At 36.0% G+C, this 19465-nt stretch overlaps 1 protein-coding gene and 1 long non-coding RNA gene across 3 annotated transcripts in view; both read right to left on the bottom strand.

Annotated features, from left to right (window-relative positions):
* The window catches only part of rps6kc1 (ribosomal protein S6 kinase polypeptide 1), a 214947-nt gene extending 205889 nt beyond the window's left edge, over positions 1 to 9058 (bottom strand). For both annotated transcript variants that reach the window (XM_079898971.1, XM_079898972.1), the window contains exons 1-4: positions 8885 to 9058; positions 8266 to 8301; positions 7785 to 7905; positions 7431 to 7546 (exon numbers count right to left, since the gene is read on the bottom strand). In XM_079898971.1, the coding sequence (XP_079755097.1) occupies positions 7431 to 7546; positions 7785 to 7905; positions 8266 to 8301; positions 8885 to 8986 (375 nt within the window). In that variant the 5' untranslated portion in view covers positions 8987 to 9058. The remainder of the gene's footprint in view (positions 1 to 7430; positions 7547 to 7784; positions 7906 to 8265; positions 8302 to 8884) is intronic.
* The window catches only part of LOC307154205, a 252368-nt gene that overhangs the window by 220361 nt on the left and 12542 nt on the right, over positions 1 to 19465 (bottom strand). The gene's annotated exons all lie outside the window — the stretch shown is intronic.

Here is a 19465-nt window from a genome sequence, read left to right as displayed (position 1 = left end):
CTTAGAAAAACTTGATATTGCAACAGAAACTTTTAACTCTCTCTTTTCCAGCACTTTAGACACAGTTGCTCCTTTGCGCTTAAAGAAGATTAAAGAAAATAATCCAACGCCGTGGTACAACGAGCACACTCAGGCCCTTAAGAGAGCAGCCAGAAAAATGGAACGAAACTGGAAGAAAACAAAACTAGAGGTATTTCGCATTTCATGGAAAGAGAGCTCGATTGCATACAGAGAGGCTTTAAAAGCTGCTAGATCTGCTTATTTTTCAACCCTATTAGAAGAAAATAAACATAATCCTAGGTATTTATTTGAAACAGTGGCTAAACTAACGAAAAAGAAAGCTTCAAACACAGAAGTTTCCAAGCAGCACAGCAGTAATGACTTTATGAACTTCTTCACTTATAAGATTGATAATATCAGGGATAAAATTATAACTATGCAACCGTCTACTACAGTATCTCATCAGGCAGTGCATTGTAGTCTCCCTGAGGAAAAATTTGATTTATTCGTTGCTATAGGAGAGGAAGAATTTACTAAACTCGTTAAATCATCTAAATCGACAACATGTATGTTAGACCCTATACCGACTAAGCTACTGAAAGAGATGCTTCCAGAGGTCATAGATCCTCTTCTTAATATCATTAAGTCGTCTTTGTCTCTAGGATACGTACTAAAAAACTTTAAGCTGGCTATGATTAAACCGCTTGTTAAAAAAATGCAACTTGATCCTTCAGAATTAGTCAATTACAGGCCGATCTCGAATCTACCTTTTCAGTCAAAGATACTAGAAAAGGCAGTATCTTCACAACTGTGTTCCTTTCTAGAAAGAAATGATATCTGCGAGGATTTTCAGTCCAGATTTAGACCATACCATAGTACTGAGACTGCTCTCGTTAGAGTCACAAATGATTTGCTCTTATCATCCGATCATGGTTGTATCTCTCTATTAGTGTTACTCGATCTTAGTGCTGCGTTTGGAAGTATGACCATATTAGCCCAGTTCTGTCAAAACTGCACTGGCTCCCTATTAAACATCGCATAAATTTTAAAATATTGCTGATTACTTACAAAGCACTAAATGGTTTAGCTCTGCAGTACTTGAGCGAGCTCTTAACGCATTATACTCCTTCACGTCTATTGCGATCTCAAAATTCCGGCCAGTTGATAATACCTAGAATATCAAAATCGACTGCTGGCGGTAGATCCTTTTCCTATTTAGCACCAAAACTTTGGAACAGTCTTCCTAACATTGTCCGGGAAGCAGACACACTCTGTCAGTTCAAATCTAGATTAAAGACACATCTCTTTGACATAGCATTCACATAATACATTATAGACTTCTATAATTCAATATTAGGCTGCATAGATTAGGTCAGCTGGAACCGGGAACACTTCCCATAAATCCTGATGTACTTGTTACATCATGAGAAGAATGGCATCTACGCTAATTTTAGTGTCTTTGTTTATCCCAAGGTTTTCCCGCAGCCTGCCGGATCCAGGCCGTTTCCAGATCTGACGAAGGACCTTCGCCTGGACCCGATGTCAACGCAGTGCTGAAGTGCCAACTAGTCTCTCCCTATGGAGGATCCCTTTCCCACTCTACAGATAAAGCGTCGTCGGGAAAACTCAATTTGCGTATCTACCCCGAATTGATAAAATAAAATAAAATTCTGAATCAAAACTATAAGGAAACACCAGTCATTTGTTTAGGCTTGGTTTGTAGGGAATTCCAAACCTGCACACATATATTCAAACGCACATAACTATTGAACCCGTTCTTAATGCGCATCTGAACGCCATCAGCGTTTCTCACAGGATCTGTGTTAAAGTCTGTGTAGAGAGAATGGTGTTGTCTTGGCGGCCCTAATTTAATAACAAATCATCGTTGTGACGGAAGCGAATCAATCAAAACCAACTTTAGCTGGAAAATAACTTTATTAAAGAACCGCTATAAAGCCAAAACAATCTTATGTTAAATTATACATTTATCTCTGTAAAGCTGCTTTGAGACAATCTACATTGTTAAAAGCGCTATATAAATGAAGATGACTTGACTTGACTTGACTTATAAATACAGGGAACAAATTATAACTAATGCAATGTGATGAAAGGGTAGTTTGATTTCTAACATTATTCTCTCAACAGACATTTACATCGATAGTCTGGCGTTATAATTTATTTGCTTTTGGTGTACTGTGGAGTGGGTAAAACTGTTTTTAATGGCAGGCTAACGTGCACCGTTGACTCGCGCTAGCCTAGCATAGGCGAACTATCCAAAAGTAAGGACTGGATGAATTTTTTTGAAAACTGTCTCCACTGATGAATAACAACCAGGCTCACTTGAAAATGAGGTCCGATGTCGAAAATCCTGAACCACCCCTTTAAAGGAGAGCAAATGTTAAAATTAAGTGTTATTTCATTTGTTTTGCTCAATATTAATATTGGGGGAGATCTGTTAGTGTTTAATGTTCTATTATTTAGGAATTTAAAAGGTTTTCTGGTATGACTGAGTTTTTGGGGTTACCACTGTGCTGGGTAGAGCCTGTGGTTCGGTTGTCGATTGGCCGACCACCTTGAAGGCTTTAATTACTGTGTTTTAAAAGTAATGGCTGTGCACTCTTCAACACAATGATAGTCTCTTGGCTAAATACTTTAGTACATGCAGGTATGCTTGTGCTTTTGTTAACTAGCTTGAAAATATGAAACATTTCTAATGTTAACAATTATAAAATATAAGAAATAGATTATACATTTCTCTATATATGCATTTATACAGTAAATATATATGCAATATATTAATACACATGTAGTACCATATCTGATCACATATTCATCTATATATTATGAGGTTTATTACTGAATATAAAATTACATACATTATGATATATTAGTAAATATATTGTTACATATCAATATATGAAAAGCGGCAATTGCTTATGTATTATTCAATATATTGTATTATATTAACACAATATATTATTCTGTATATTTTCAAATATACCATTAAATCATTTAATATATTGATCCTTCATTTTTGTTTTCAAGTAAATGTTTTCTTTGAGTAGGTTGGCCTCTTCTTAGAGTTGGCTGAACAATCTGAGGAGAAGAGCCTTGGTAAGAACAAGATGGTCAGTCTGTTTGAGCTCCAGAGATCATGTGTGGAAATGCAGAAGGACACTGCAACTTTCTTTCAACGATCTGGACTTTATAGCAGAGTGACCAGGTGGAAACCTCTATTCAGTTTTAATTAAAAAAATAATAATAATAATAATAATAAAAGTTTTTTGCATAAGGCTGCAACATAAAAAAGTGAAAAATTAAAGGGGTCTAAATACTTTCTGAATGCACTGTTGTTGACCGTGAAATAAGGCAAGTTATGTGTGATGTCCAGAGGGTGTCCTATAACTTATGAAACAGTGTTTCTCAATGAAATTCATAAAACTAAGGATGAGGTTATAAGGATAGGTGATTTTAATTCTGATGTTTCTAATAAGGATCATGGGATGTACAAAGCCTTAAATAGGTTTTGCCAGGTTTTTGATTTACAGCAATTAATTCAAGAGCCCACACGTGTGGCTAAAATGAGTCAAACGGTCTTTGATCTCATTTTGGTATCTGAGCAATCTATGATTTCTCAGAGTGGGGTTGTAAATTGTACTATGAGTGACCACTCATTAATTTATTGTACAAGGAAAAAGTATAAAGTTGTATTGAAAAAACAAAACACAATTAAGATCAGGTCATTGAAAAAATATAGTCGTGAGGTTTTTATTGAGTGTTTGAATTCACTGAATTGGCCTTTAGTGTTATGTTCGGATGTTGATGAAGCATGGGGGCAGTTTAAAAATAAAGTTGCTCCAATAAAAACTATTAGAGTAAAACTGAGGTCAGAGCCATGGATGAATGGTGATATTTTAGAAGCAATTAGTAAGAGAAATAAAGCCTTTTCTGTATTTAGAAAGAGTAAAGAGCAGGATGACTTGGATAATTATAAGAAGTTAAGAAATATAGTGCAAAAGATGATTAAAACGTGTAAAAGGGACTTTTTTCGTGATAAATTAACTGAGCATAAAGGTAACCCAAAGAAACTTTGGCAGTCATTGAAACAAATTGGGTACAGTAATAGGCTTAAGACAAAGACAAAAAATATTTGCCTTAACATCAATGGGGAGCTCTCTTCTAATCAATTAAAGGTTGCGGATAAATTTAACTCCTTTTTTACTTCTATAGCTGGACATTTAGTTGAAAAGCTACCAAGAAAAACTGGGTTATATGATGGTGAGGTCATGAGTAATTATTATTCTAAGCTTGGAGTGGTAGCAGACTCTTTTGGCCTTTCTATGGTTTCACAGGACGAGGTATTAAAGTTATTGAATGAACTTAAGTGTTCAAAAGCAATTGGTCTAGATGAAATTCCTGCCAGATTTTTAAAAGATGCTGCAGAATATATTTCTCCATATCTCACTCATATTTTTAATCTTTCAATTATGTCAGGTAGAGTTCCGAAAGATTTGAAGCTTGCTAGGGTTGTTCTGCTATATAAAAAAGGGAGCAAATTAGAAGAGGGTAATTATAGACCAGTTTCGATTTTGGGGGTTGTATCAAAAGTTTTGGAGAGAATAATACAAGAGCAAATAAACAATTACATTAGTAATTCTGATTTGTTTTATGATTTGCAATCTGGTTTTAGAACATCTTATTCTACGGATACGTGTTTATTATATTTGACAGATTATTTAAGAAGTGAGATCGACTTGGGTAAGCTTTGTGGCATGGTATTGTTAGACCTCCAGAAAGCATTTGATACCGTTGACCATCAGATCTTGCTGATTAAACTAAAAGCCCTAGGTTTTGACAGTATGGCATGTGAATGGATTCGATCATACTTGACTGAGAGGTATCAAAGAGTTGATATTAACAGCACTCTGTCTGAAGCTAGAGAAATAACGTGTGGGGTGCCTCAGGGTAGTGTCCTGGGCCCATTGTTGTTTCTCTTGTGTATAAATGATATGAAATCTGTTTGCAATTGTAATCTTTTTCTCTACGCGGATGATTCAGCCTTGGTGTTCTCCCATAAGGATAAAGAAGTTATTGAGAACCATTTAAGTGAGGAATTAAAGAACATAAGTGAATGGCTGATAGAGAACAAACTGTCTTTGCATCTGGGGAAAACTGAATCTATTCTATTTGGTTCAAAAATAAGGTTGTGTAGGACTCCTGAGCTCAAAATTTCTGTGGGTGGCACCCAGATTGAAGCTAAAAATTGTGTAAAATATTTAGGCTGTGATTTGGATAGTTCTGTGAGTGGAGAAAGTATGGGTCAAAGGGTTATTATAAAGGTGAACCAAAGAATTAAATTCCTGGCACGTAAGGCTCAGTTTCTAAATAAAGAAACCTTAAAAATGTTAGCAAATGCTTTAATTCAGCCACACTTTGATTATGCTTGTACTACATGGTACAGCAGCACCCCCAAGAGGATAAAAGTTCAACTCCAAAAGGCACAGAATAAATTAGTCAGGTTGATTTTAAACCTCAACAATAGGAACCATGTCGGCTCTCCCGAACGTAAGAAATTAAAATGGTTGACAGTTGAAAACAGGGTGAGACAGTTGAAATTGAGATTAACACGAAAGATTTTGTATAGGAATGAGCCAAAGTATTTTAAAGATTATTTTAAGCTTATTAGGAACTCTCATAGCTACTCAACTAGAGGTAGTGCCACAGACATAGTTCCTTGTAGGTTTAAGAGCTGTTCTGGGCAAAACACTTTTTTGTACACGGCAGCAATGGAATGGAACAAACTCCCAGTTGAGATTAAGTTAAAGGAGAAGTTCACTTTTAAAATGAAAATTCTGTCATCATATACTCACCCTCATGTTGTTTCAAACCTGTATGAATTTCTTTCTTATGCTGAACAGAAAGGAAGATATTTAGAAGAATATCAGTAACCAGACAGTTTTTGGGTCCCAATGACTTCCATAGTATATTTTTTTCCTACTATGGAAGTCATTGGGACCCAAAAACTGTCTGGTTACTGATATTCTTCTAAATATCTTCCTTTCTGTTCAGCATAAGAAAGAAATTCATACAGCTTTGAAACAACATGAGGGTGAGTATATGATGACAGAATTTTCATTTTAAAAGTGAACTTGTCCTTTAAGCCAGTCAGATCGTTGTTTTAATAGAGCATGTGGTGAATGGTTGCTAAATGCTAATTAGATTTACATTTTTATGTGATCTTAAGGAATATTTGTTATTGAAGTGTATGTAATTGTTTATATTATTTTTATTTTGGATGTGGTTGAATGTACAAGGTACCTTTTAGTCATCTGTAGCTTGCCTGGCCATCTTTATCAGACTACAACGAGGACCACAATGGAAATAAGTTTCTAACTTTTTTGTGTTATCCTCGACAGTTCTGATTAATGTATAATGTCACTGTGATGACTTCTTGTTATACATTAATTTTTTTACTGTCTAATAAATCAAATCAAATCAAAAAATCAAATCAAATCAAACTGCAGGCCCACAGTTAAAATGCACATGACTGTAATTGATAGATGAATAAATGTAAATATCCTCAACCTGACAGCTTTGATAGTATATTAGTTAAAGGGGGGGTGAATTGCTGTTTCATGCATACTGAGTTTTTTACACTGTTAAAGAGTTGGATTCCCATGCTAAACATGGACAAAGTTTCAAAAGTTAAGTTGTACGTTTGAAGGAGTATTTTTGTTCCAAAAATACTCCTTCCGGTTTGTCACAAGTTTCGGAAAGTTTTTTTCGAGTATGGCTCTGTCTTACGTAAGATAGAGCGGAATTTCCTTATATGGGTCCTAAGGGCACTTCTCCGCGGCCGCGCGCGCACTCGCAGACCAGAGAGAGAAGAGAGCGAAAGCAGTACGTTACCTCAAAGCGCTATGCTCGGCTTTTAGGGAAGTCAGTGTCACCAAAGAAGTGGGTTTTTGGTTGGCAGGGCAAGACAACCCTGCACAGATTCCCAAAGAACCCAGCGTTAAGGGAATAGTGGATGGAGTTTGTTTTTTCGAAGCATCAACGGAGGTTGTGCACGACTCTTTGTTCCCTGCATTTCGACGATGATTGTTTTATAAACAAAGCCCAGATCGACTTATTTGCAGATCGTCTAATGCTTAAGGATCGAGCAGTCACGGTGAGTAAACTACTTCAAATGTCTCTCTGTGTTGTTGTTAGATCAGTTAGCACAGCTATAGCACACCGCCCACACGGCCCGCCCCCAACCGCTCGTTTTTTTCCGGAAAGACTCGGTACAGCCAATCTTTAACTTATAAATATAATAAAACTAAAGACGTTTTGGAGATATGAAGGATGCAATACTACTCTATAGGTACTCAAGATTAACAGGAGATTGAGTGAAAATGAGCATTTCACCCCCCCTTTAATATACATACCTTAAAGAAATCCTGTATATACTGGCTGCCATACAGAGCAGGAATATTAGCACTGAACTGCAGCAAATCCTCTGAGCACTGTCTTCTCTTTTCAATCACAGAATCATCAAAACGACCTTAAAACACAAAAGCACAAGATATGCTGTAATGCAAACAATAAACACTTGCTTTCAGGATATTTCTGTGATTTCAAACCTGCACAACCAGTCAAAAGTTTGGACAACTACTCAATATTTATTATTACTATTTTTTTTTTTACATTTTAGAATGAACATTTTATTTATTTATTTTTATTTAACAAATTTAAGGAATTTCCATGTATGCTGACACACACACACACACACACACACTTACCAAAGACTATAGCTTTGGCGAAGGGGGGGAAGAGCTCTGACTGGCCAAAAAGGTTTCGGTGGATCTGCCAAAGGTCTTGATGAAGCTTTTTGAAATCACTATACCTTTTCCACACTGTGATCTATTGAGAACAAGTCAGACAAATAAAGGCAGCGTGTGTTAGTAACTCAGTCCAGTGCTCAATGAACATGCTGTGCTTTGCACAGTTTCCCAAACATTGTTTCTAGTTTATAACAAAAGTATTCTTCGGCAATGTGGCAATTTTATGAGTGAAACAAGATTTTTAAATCTATTGTTATTTTAAATTGCAAATTATTTTAATTACATTAACCTGCATTCATTACTATAAAAATTCTGAGGATTTTTCCCCCAGAGGAATAATGTGCATTGTGCACTGATGAATCATTCACAATAAGACCGGTGACATGTATTAATATGAGTAAATAAGGTCATTTTGATTGGCTTTGTTAAGGATTCTCACCTCCTGAATGTCCTCTGGGTTTTTCCGTGAGATAATCTGGAAAGAAACAGAATAATATAGTCATCAATAGAGAGCAGCAAATAACTTTGAACAATATTATAAACAATAATGCAGCTTTAGTCAGCTCTTTATTGTGCATATGTGTGTGTTTGTGTGTAAGAATGCAAAAACTGAAACAAGCTGCATCATCTAAAAACCATTTATTTTATATTAAATAACATATTTACTGTATTGACATTACATATTTTTGTGTATGTCTATTTTTGTTCAGTCACATCTGATCCGATGCTTCTATTGACATGTGTCTAAGTTTGAGGAATATAAATAAGAAAAACAAAAACAAATCACAGGTTTATGATTGTGAAATTACACAGCTGACTGTGACTGTTAAAGATGAATTAGATTTACTTGATATAAGTAAACACACACACACACACACATACATATATATATATATATACATACATACATACATACATACATGGCATTACAGATGTGACATGACCAATAAAATCATCCACTGACTAATGTTTTCCTAGTTTGTACTGGTATTCCTGATAAACATTAGCGTTAGCACATGGGCACTAACGTTACACCCTGGTAAAATCCGTCGTCTTACCCGGGCCGTGACTTTATACACCGTGTAGCCTTTCTTGTGTGTCGTAGGGTCGGTGACCGTGTAGAATCGCACAATTTCGTCTTTGTTCCGCGCGGAGATCATCCTGAGACAAGCATCGCCATAGCAGAACAATTACCCGTACAATAGAGCATCACAGTCCCGCCCACAGCCGGTGCCGGTGTTACAATATATTCGGTTCCTGAAATATTTGGTTCCAAAGGGTGGAGCTATCATGAATATTCACGAGACCATAGCGTGGGCGGGGCAATCAATACAAGCGAGTGGAACAGAAATTGTTAGCGTGAGCGCCTCAGATCGCGTTTTGTTCTAAACTACTTCTATAACTGTTCGTTTCTCACGAATGACTGAGATTCAGCTTTTTAAATGTCTATTATTGCATGTTTAAATAAATATATTCTTGTGTTTTTATTCTGTCTCCCAAAGTTGTCTGTAGGGTAAATATTATTAAAATAGCTTTTATATTACGGTATACAATATAGCTTTGAATGTTGCTTTACACTCAACTGAAAATCTTTTTGATACACAACTGTCAAAGGTTATCATAAATGTTAAGCTTCAGCAGTTGTTTTCTCTAGCAATGCTTTTTGAACGTTGGTCAAATTAAGTGATAATTATTTCAATTGTATTGACGTAGCAAGGTCCAAATAAAGAAATGTTATACTTGTCATTTGTCGTTTTGAATGTACCATTCCAAAGGTAAGTGCACTTAATTGTAATGAAAAAGAGACAAAAGTCTAGAAAATTTATTCATTTAATTTGATTTTTATTTGGCAATGTAAATTTCAATTTTTCTTACAGATATAATGCATTGGAGTATCAAATTAAGGGCTTTGGCACCTAGGGCAAATAAAAACCTCACTGTATAATATAGTATAAGACCTCATGTAAAAGTAGTATGTTTTGATCATGAAGAGACTATTAGAGAAATCACTAAGTTAGTTAGTTACTAAACACCTATGATTGTGAAGTTCTGTGCCCCTCTAAGAAGGACTTTTTTTTTTTTTTTTTTTTATTTTAGAAACACCATGAGGAACCATTTTTTCAATTCATACAAGGTTTTAAACATTGACAGCCAAAATGACAAATTCAACAAAGATGAGGAGGTTTATTTATTTGAATTGTGGTTGAGACACGTTATTCTTTTAAAACATCACCATAGCTAATTGGCCAAAACTGTGTACAATAGTAAATTGCATAGAAATATTGTTCAGAAAAGAAGTTTCTCAGGTGTGGTGGGACATGGACATATAAATAAAAAGTATTGTCATTCATAAGAATTTAATATATATAATTTTTATAATATAAAACAATATACATAAAGTTATCTACCTATCCTAGACTGTTTAAATAATGATAAACAAAAACATCTGCCTCAGCATATTTCTGTGTAAAATTTATTGAGGTTTTTTAAAGCATTCATTCATTCGAAAACTCGAAATTACTTTTATAGTAAGATGAAGTGTCTTAAAATTACATATTTTATTCATATTCATCTGTAAAAATGAGAATGTTAGACAAGAGAAACACATGGGATCAAGGACAAAATTAATACAGCAGGACAAATAAAATATTTAATATATTATTCAAATATTTTATTTATAAATACCTTTCCTTATTTTTTTGGTATACCCATCTACACCAGTGTGTTTTTGTGTACACTTGTTTACAAAAAGATTACATAGAATGAAAACATTAATAAACTGATAAGATGTAGGCCTATTTTTTATGATTAATGATTAGTCATTATTATCAATTAATTTGACCACTGTTCTAAAGCATTGCTAGAGAAAACAACTGTTAATGCATCTGAAGCCTAACATTTATGACAACCTTTGATGAAGTAAAGGTTGTGTATCAAAAAGATTTTCAGTTGAGTCAGTATAAAGCAACATTCAAAGCATGCAGCATGCAACTCCAAGTTCTTATGTCGTCTTGAGCTATCAGCCTATAATTTAAAGGCTATTTTAATAAAATGCAGACAACTTTGGGAGACATAATAAAAACACAAGAATATATTTGTAAATATTTATTTAAACAGCAATCAGACACATTTTAAAAAGCTTAACCTCTGTCATTCATGAGAAACGAACATCATGGAATGTCAACAACAACTAATCTGGGAGAAATTTAGAGAAATATAGGTCTTCCAACTTCCTACAGGATCAGGTCTGTAAAAGTTCAGGCAAACTCAGAGTCCTGAAACACATGCTATAAAACGATAAATTATTTATAAAATATATATGAGTAGTTTAAGCTTAACTTCGTTCAACCTTATTTTGAAAGAAATAATCTATAAAACAAAATAAAACAGGAGGCGCTCACACTAATAATTTCTGTTCCACTCGCTTGTATTGATTGCCCCGCCCACGCTATGGTCTCGTGAATATTCATGATAGCTCCACCCTTTGGAACCAAATATTTCAGGAACCGAATATATTGTAACACCTGTTTGGTATAGTATTTATCGCGAGAATAGATTTAGATCAGGCATACTACTGGCATACTAATTGGGTCCTCAGGGTTACCGTATACAGAATACTATACCACAACGGTTACAGAATACTATACCACAACTGATCAACTGGGGATCATGTTAACTGGGGAACGCGCGTGCACGCAGATAGTTTTACCTGGATTTCCAGCAGATGTTAGACGGCTACAGATTCGTCGCAGCCATTTTTCACGGATCCATGATTAAAAACGTATGTTTCACCAGATGTATACACACTGGTATGCATAATAAAGCGATTTGTTTTTGAAGTGTATATTCCTGCGTATTTGACGCAATTTCAAATAAGTTTAACATCAAGCTCAGAAACCACGCCTATGTTAACATGGGCCATTCGGTTTCATTGGATGAACAGACTTGTCAGTGCACTTCAGAAGACGTGTAAGAATCTTCTTCTCAACATTAGTGTATCATATTTTCTGTAGTGTGTTGTAATGAGTTCTAATCACAAATAACAACAGATGTAGATAAATTAAAGTAGCTAGGCTACCTAAAAGAAACATAAATTGCAAAGTCATTTACATTTTTTTCAAGTTGCATTTATTGATCTGCATATAGCCTAATTTTATAATGGATCTATTATTTTTTATATAAAAACACTTATCAACTTATTTTACTCTGCTGATTATATTAAGATCTCTTTTCTGTACAACCAGCTCTGACGCCTCTGTATCCTTTTCCCTGGACATAAAGCAGATGTTTATACACGTAGGGTCATTAAGTTAATTATCTCATGAACTTGTAACATTTTCAACAGATTTATAAAATAAAAAATAAAAACGAATTTTGACTCTTCTTCTTTCAGAACAATTCTATATAGCAAATATATAGTAATATTGAAGTATACATTATGTCGAGGTTTTCTGTAGCTCAAACAGTAGATCATGGGTTCGATTCCCAGGGAAAGCAAGAACTGATAAATGTGAATGTGTACTTTGAAACGCAATGTAAGTCGCTTTGGATAGAAGTGTCTGGCAAATGTGTAAATGTACATTATGCTCAGTAGGAGCATGAACTTGAATGTTGTGTATCTAATATCTTGCATTGGACATGTAGATAACACTTTGTCTTTAGTGATTAAATTCCTGTGAAAAACACTGAAAGGCAACCACAAATTGTATTACTGAAATAAGCAAAATATATGATATAGTGATAATGAATTATTACAAATATATACTGATATTCTCTATGGCTAATATTCTCATAGGCCTACTGTCACTAACCTCTTAATCATTTGTCACCTCACACGCATAGCATGTTGCTATGCTCTAAAACAATAGGAAATGCTTTATTGTTTACTTTTTTGCTGACCTCTTTAACAAAAGAAATATGACACAATCTTTTTATGTAATATAAGTTTTAATTATGCCAGTTCTCTTCATTTGACTGGTACCATGAATCTCATTAACATATTCTCTTTACTTGTTATCCATCACATCATGTGCTTTCATTATTGTTGTCTGCTAACCATTAGGAACAGATTAAAAGGTCTATAAAATTAAGTGTCATTGTTGTTAGGCCATATACTGCCACAGCAAATGGATGCAATTAAAGTTAGACAAATCAAAAACTTTGCAGGATAACCAATATCCCGATTGCTGCTCAAGAAAGGAGCATGATTATATAAAGAGGAGATGTGAAAGTTTCACAATGAAGGGTGATGGTGTGTTAAATTGTTTTTAAAAAATAATACAACTGTGACATTTATTTACTAATATAACATGATTACATTAGATGGAGAGCAGCATAGGTATGAAGGCCAAACTGGCCAATGGGTAAGAAAAATGTATACATATACATTGCAAAACAAGTAACTGTTCTTCATTAACATGTAACTTAGTCTATAGTTTGTTCTCCCTTCTTTAGATTGAATGTTCAGAATGTGGAAGGTGGGACTGTGTGGTCAGATCTTCCACTGTTGGCAAATACAGCTGTCCTGCATGCATGCACATTTGCCTATTTTTTTCCTTTTTTTTTTTTCTTCCTTTTTTTATTGTTACTTTCATACCTGTTAGCTAATGAATATGTTTGTTGAACATTCCCCTGAATAAATGCTGTGGGTAATTGACTGGATCCATAAACTATGGCTTCTCAATTTTCAACACTCTTTGAACATTTATGGAGTCTAGCTAGCCTACTGTATGCTTTATGTTTTAACTCATTCCTCAGTAACATTAAAATAAATAATAAATAAATGCTTGACATCCCTTTTACCACAGCAGTATTGCTGCTCAATTTAAATTAAGCCGCAAATTGGCATCATAACGATAATCTGCGAATACACATGCACTGCAAAGACACAATGTCAATAGCATAATTTATTTAATCTACTTACAGTTGTCATCAGATATTCAATTTCATTGAAACGAGTAACAAAATAATGTGGGCGTGGTCTGTGTCGTGAAATTAAAACACATTAAAACTTCCCTTAAATGCGTCTGAAACATTCAGCGGAGCAGCGGCAGAGTAAACAACAGTGTCCTAATATGATACAAACATTTACCAATAACGTGGAAAGCTTTTAAATCTGCTCAGTGAAAGATTCGCTGTGACGAATCTGTCACCGTTCAACATCTGCTGGAAATCCAGGGCTGCGTTCAGCCCCGACAAAACGTTGCACAACGTTTTTTTAAACAGAAACGGTGATGCGTTGAACACACTGTTCTGATGAAGCAAGAGTTGCAACTATGGCAGCTGAGAAGGCCATTCTTTGTGTTCTTTGTGAAGAATTTTCGGAGCCTGATTAAGTCGGTATAAATATGTGTTTAATACTACAAAATATGCCCGATGTTACAGTTACTGCACTTGCCGCCCAGAACAAAAGAGAACATCCCAATCGAGTGAAGGGATTTGTGGAAACTGAAATGGAAGCACACATCTTACCTAATTCAGACTAAAACACATCTATTTAGCCTCACATACTGACTTTATTTGTAGTTCATACTGTTTTAATACCTGTATTTTCTTTCTCATTTTTAGGAAAAGCACTTAATTACCATTGTTTATTTCTATACCAAATGTCATACACTTGCAATGAAGCTAAAAATATAAACAACTACATCATTATGTTGATATCCTATATTTTTACAATAAAACTTACGACAAACATGTCTTCTAATATCCTCAGTTGTTGCGTATACCGAGCTGCATCGAACACATTTGTAAATTAAAGCTGCAAGCAGCATTTATCGGGGTTCAAGCAATTAATGCCTTTAAGGCCTTAAAGCACAAAAGCATCAAAAGTTATTAAGTTTTATTTAGCAAGCATGTAACCACTGACATCATAGATGGAAAAGATCATGTTCTAGCATGATTTATCATGATATACCACATTCTAAAATGATTTACCATAGTTCATCATGATTTATCATGGTTTACCATGATTTACCCTGTTCTAGCATAGTTTACCATGATTTACCATGTTCTAGCATGATATACCACGTTCTAGAATTATTTACCAGGATTCTTACATGATCTACCTTGATACACCACATTCTACTATTATTTACTATGACTTACCATGTTTCTAGCGTGATTTACCATGATTTACCACATTACTAGCAATTATGTGAAGTGTCAGTGCAAATGAAGTGATAAACACTGACAAAATATGATTGTGTTATAATAGTTATTGTTATACAAGTGAATCCAAAAGCACATGTGAAAAGACTTCATTAACTCTTCTGAGTCGCCGATCACGCCTGCGTGATCAAATCACATGACAGGTTTAAGACGTTGAATTATAAAAACAGTAGCTGTGTCCCAAAGTGAAGGCTGCGTCCTTCGAAGGCCGTATTTGAAGGCCGGATGGCCGTATTTGAAGGCCGATTGCGTCACCGCGGCGAGACAAAACGTCACAGCGGCGCGACGAAGGACGTCCCAATTCAAAGGCTGCATCCTTGGAAGGTCGCATTTGAAGGCCGATTGCGTCACCGCGGCTCGATGAAGGCTGTCCCAATTCCTGCGAAGGCCGTATTCGAAGGACGGTTGCGTCATCGCGCCGCGACGAAGGCTACCCTGATTCAAAAGCGACGCCAAATGCGCCCTTCGTTTCCCCGTGAAAAGAAGGATACATAAATGGACACTTAGCGGCCTATTCTACCCCATAAGTCATTGCGCGCCGTTGACGACAGGCCGGCGGCCGAGACTAGAGATCGGTGGTGGACAGCAAATTCACATTTAAATGTAAGTATTATGTTTTCATTTACTCAAATAGCTAGCGAAACCACAGTTAAAGTTTATTATAAACTTCATCTTAACTCCTTCGTCATCATTGCATGGCTTCATTTGTCAGGTAGTTTTAGGCAAAACTTGTGGTAATAAAGTTAACGACCTATTTGTAATATTTGCACTAGTCTATCTCACTTGTGTATTATAAGAAATATCACTCACCCTATAAAGCCTAAAACAACCAACCCCCAAATTTGGTTTTTACTGTTGGTCTAAATTGGTATTGATGTGTCATAATTTGCAGTGTTAACAATGCACTTAAGATTGCACCCCTGTGTTAAGTACACTTTTCTGCTTTTTTAGAACAGTTCAGTGAAAAATGGGTCTGGGGAATCTAACTCCCATACAGGCACAAAATAATATATATATATTATTTTGTGCCTGTATGGGAGTTACATTCCCCAGACCCATTTTTATATGGGTATATAGTTTTATATATATAAGAAAATTAATACACACATCTTTGCTGAAATCTATTGTGCTGTTGTATTGTGCTGTTGTTGTTAACAAGCCGTGGTTAATTTGCTCTGCCTTAGATTGCACGTGTCCTGGGACAGGTGAGGGTGTGAGTGGGAAACCCACTGCTGAAACTTGGCCCTGGTTTGTCCTCATGGATGAGGTGTTGGGACAGAGGCATTGCACCAACCCCGCTGTCCTCATGGCCTCAATCCCTGAGGACACACCAGGGCCGAGTTCAGCAGTGTGTGACAAGAAGAGGAGGAGCCAGAGGCAGCACCAGCACCACCAGCACCAGCACCCGCACCAGCACCCGCACCAGCAGCACCAGCACCATGAAGAAGGCGAGACGGAGAGGACGAGTTTTTGGACTTGATTAGAGAAGACATGGGACTGCAGAGGCGAGGAGAGCACTGGAGAGTAGGGAGAGGATGGACAGGCTGTTTTCTCTTCTTGAAAGAATGATTGAGAAATATATTCTTGTTTAACTTTTTTTTCACATATATTTTTTAAAAGGAAAAAAAAATCTGTACATTTATTTTTATGCAACTTTAAATGTGTAAATAAAAGAGAATTCATTGCTCTGGACATTGTTTATTTTTGTAATGATAGTCATAATTTCTACATGAAACAAATTCTTCTATACCTTTTTTCCCCCAACTATTTACAACATACGTTAAACACATCAAATTCAACATAAACATTTAAATTTACAGTACATAAAATAAGAAAAATGATGTAGACTTTTATTCAGCTGAGTGGGAGACCCTGGTGCTGCTGGACCGAGATGGGCTCCACAATAGAGACCCTGGTAAGGCTTCTGCTGGTGGGACATCATCTGGGATGGTCTCCAGAGTGTTTGACTGCATATTTTCACTATCCACTAAGTTGTCTACCAACAGGTTTGCTGGGCTGACTCATGGAATAAATATTGAGATACTTTATTACACTAAAGTACTTTTAATAACCACTAATACCAAATTGGCGAAAAACTACAAGTCATATATTTTAAACCTTAGTTAAGCAATATTTTTTCATTATCTTGCATACTCTAATGTACTTAAGGCATCAAGAGTAAAAGTAAAGGAATTCTGCATTTCTATTACTGCATGTTGCATTTTACTTCAGAATATTTTCAAGGTTGATACATTTAAACTATATACTTTTGTGTAGTTTAATGTAAAACAATGCATCATATTGTAAAATAACAGTTTTATAGTGTTGCTGTCCCATGTGGGAAAATTACTTCGAGTATTAACGAAGTATGTAGTTCCTTACATGCCACCACTGGTTATTTTGAAAATTAAAGTAACAAAATGTAGGCCTATTGTCACAATATTAACAAATTGTTGCTAACTACAGCTCCGTCCCATTTCAAAGGGCGCACCTGAAGCGCTCGGACCGGTCTAGCCTACGGAGGATTGTTCTTGTCGCCTAGCAACAGTGACTGACAGCTGCCGATGACGAGCGGGAGTAACATTCGCACTCGACTGTTTATATTCAAATGGGTTTTATATTCAAATGGGGTTAAAAATATGTGTAAATATATTTACCATGGTCCATTTATGTGCATAATAAAAAGAATACACTAGCCTACAAAATCGCATCAAGGTAAGATATAAATAAACATTTGAATCTTTGGCTAAGCCGAAAGTATGACCTGAAACATCCTTAATACCATTTCCTCCAGTAAAATATAAAACATAAAAATGACAATAGCCAGTTCTGGCTCCATAGCATATCAAATGAATTGTCAGGATGGCAGCATACTCTCGCACCGTTGCTTGACGCCTGGAGCGGTAATCGGGAACACCTGGCTGCGCAATTAGGAAATCCTACGGAGGCTACATGGTGCGTCCTTCGGAGGAGGAATAGGCTGCATCCTTGAAGTCTTCAGTCCTTCGAAGGATGCAGCCTTCACATTGGGACACAGCTTTAGTCACGTTGAGCGCTGCCGTCCACTTCTGTCGAAAGTGCTGGCTTGAAACTCTATTCTACTTTTTGTTTTGTGTTGCTAGACCAAGTAAAAACGGAGATATGATCATTTAAACTTTATATAAAAAAATATTGAAAATATTGACGCATTCGTAAAAGAACGCACGATGGGATGCGACAGGCGTTGCATTTATTCCAATAACTTCGTCGGTTTTTGTCATAAAACAAAACGGAGAAAAATGTGTGAATCTGCTGACTCTGCTCTTCATGCTGCACATTTTACGGAGTGGAGGAGAAGAACTGTGCAAAGAAGCGAAATTGAAAGGCGCCGACGGGATATTGACGGAATAGACAGAAAGACAGAGATGTTATTGCTAGTTTTTGGAAGAGTTTGAGTAGATTTTGAGAGTAGTTTAGGAGTAGTGTAGATAGTTTAGGTATTTTTTGTGGAAGGAAAATTTTTGGTTGAACAAACCCTCGACTTGTTCTACCAACTGGACGATGTTGTTTACAGTTCATCGACGGAATCAGAAAGTGGCGATGATGAGATTGACGACTCGGCTTTTGTGGTTCACAACGAGGGGTGAGACAAACTTTTAGCTTATTGTATATTATATTATCTCTGTGTGTGTGTGTGTGTGTGTATGTCTGTCTGTCTGTGTGTCTGTCTGTCTGTGTGTGTGTGTGTGTGTGTGTGTCTGTGTGTGTGTCTGTCTGTCTGTCTGTCTGTGCGTGTGTGTTTCTGTGTGTGTCTGTGTGTGTGTGTGTGTGTGGTTGTGTGAACAAGAATTTCATTGCCAATGACTGCTTCACTGTAATTGTTGTGCATATGTGCCAATGAGCATCTTGAACTTTGATGTACAATCTTTAATCTTTTTGCGTGTGTCTTGACATGTACAGAGATGATGAGCAGCCTGGGTCATCTACCACTTCGACAACAAGCAGACAGAGGCCTACAAAGAGATGGGGTGGAAGGAAGAGTCAAACCAGATCAAGATCTCCAGCAAAGTCAGGACAGCCACACCACAGCTCTGAGCCCTGGAAAACCGAGAGTGATCCTGATATTGATTTTGTATTCATTTTACCTTTTGTATGGTATATTTGCACTTTTTAGGAACACCTCTTACTCAAGCTCATGAAAGCCCTGTAATGTAGCTGTCTGTGTAATTGTACATTGTGTTTTGTAGAGTTTCTAAGCAAAAAAGAAAAGAAAAAAACCCTATTGCCACACCTGCTTTTTGCTGTATATAGTTTGATTTTATCTCAATTTTACCTTTTTTATGTTGTATTTGCACTATTTGGGAACCCTCATACTCTGGGAATGCAAGGCCTTAAATATAGCTCTCTGTATAATTGTGTGCATGAACTGTTTTAAAAAGTGGCAAAGCTAAAAAAAAAAAAAAAAGCCCATGGCTACACCTGCTTTTTTT

The sequence above is a fragment of the Squalius cephalus genome (genome assembly GCF_949319135.1).
Source record: "Squalius cephalus genome assembly, contig: scaffold_37, whole genome shotgun sequence".
Lineage (NCBI taxonomy): Eukaryota > Metazoa > Chordata > Actinopteri > Cypriniformes > Leuciscidae > Squalius > Squalius cephalus.
The sequence above is the reverse complement of the archived record's forward strand: the minus strand, read 5'-3'. Positions and strand labels throughout refer to the sequence as shown.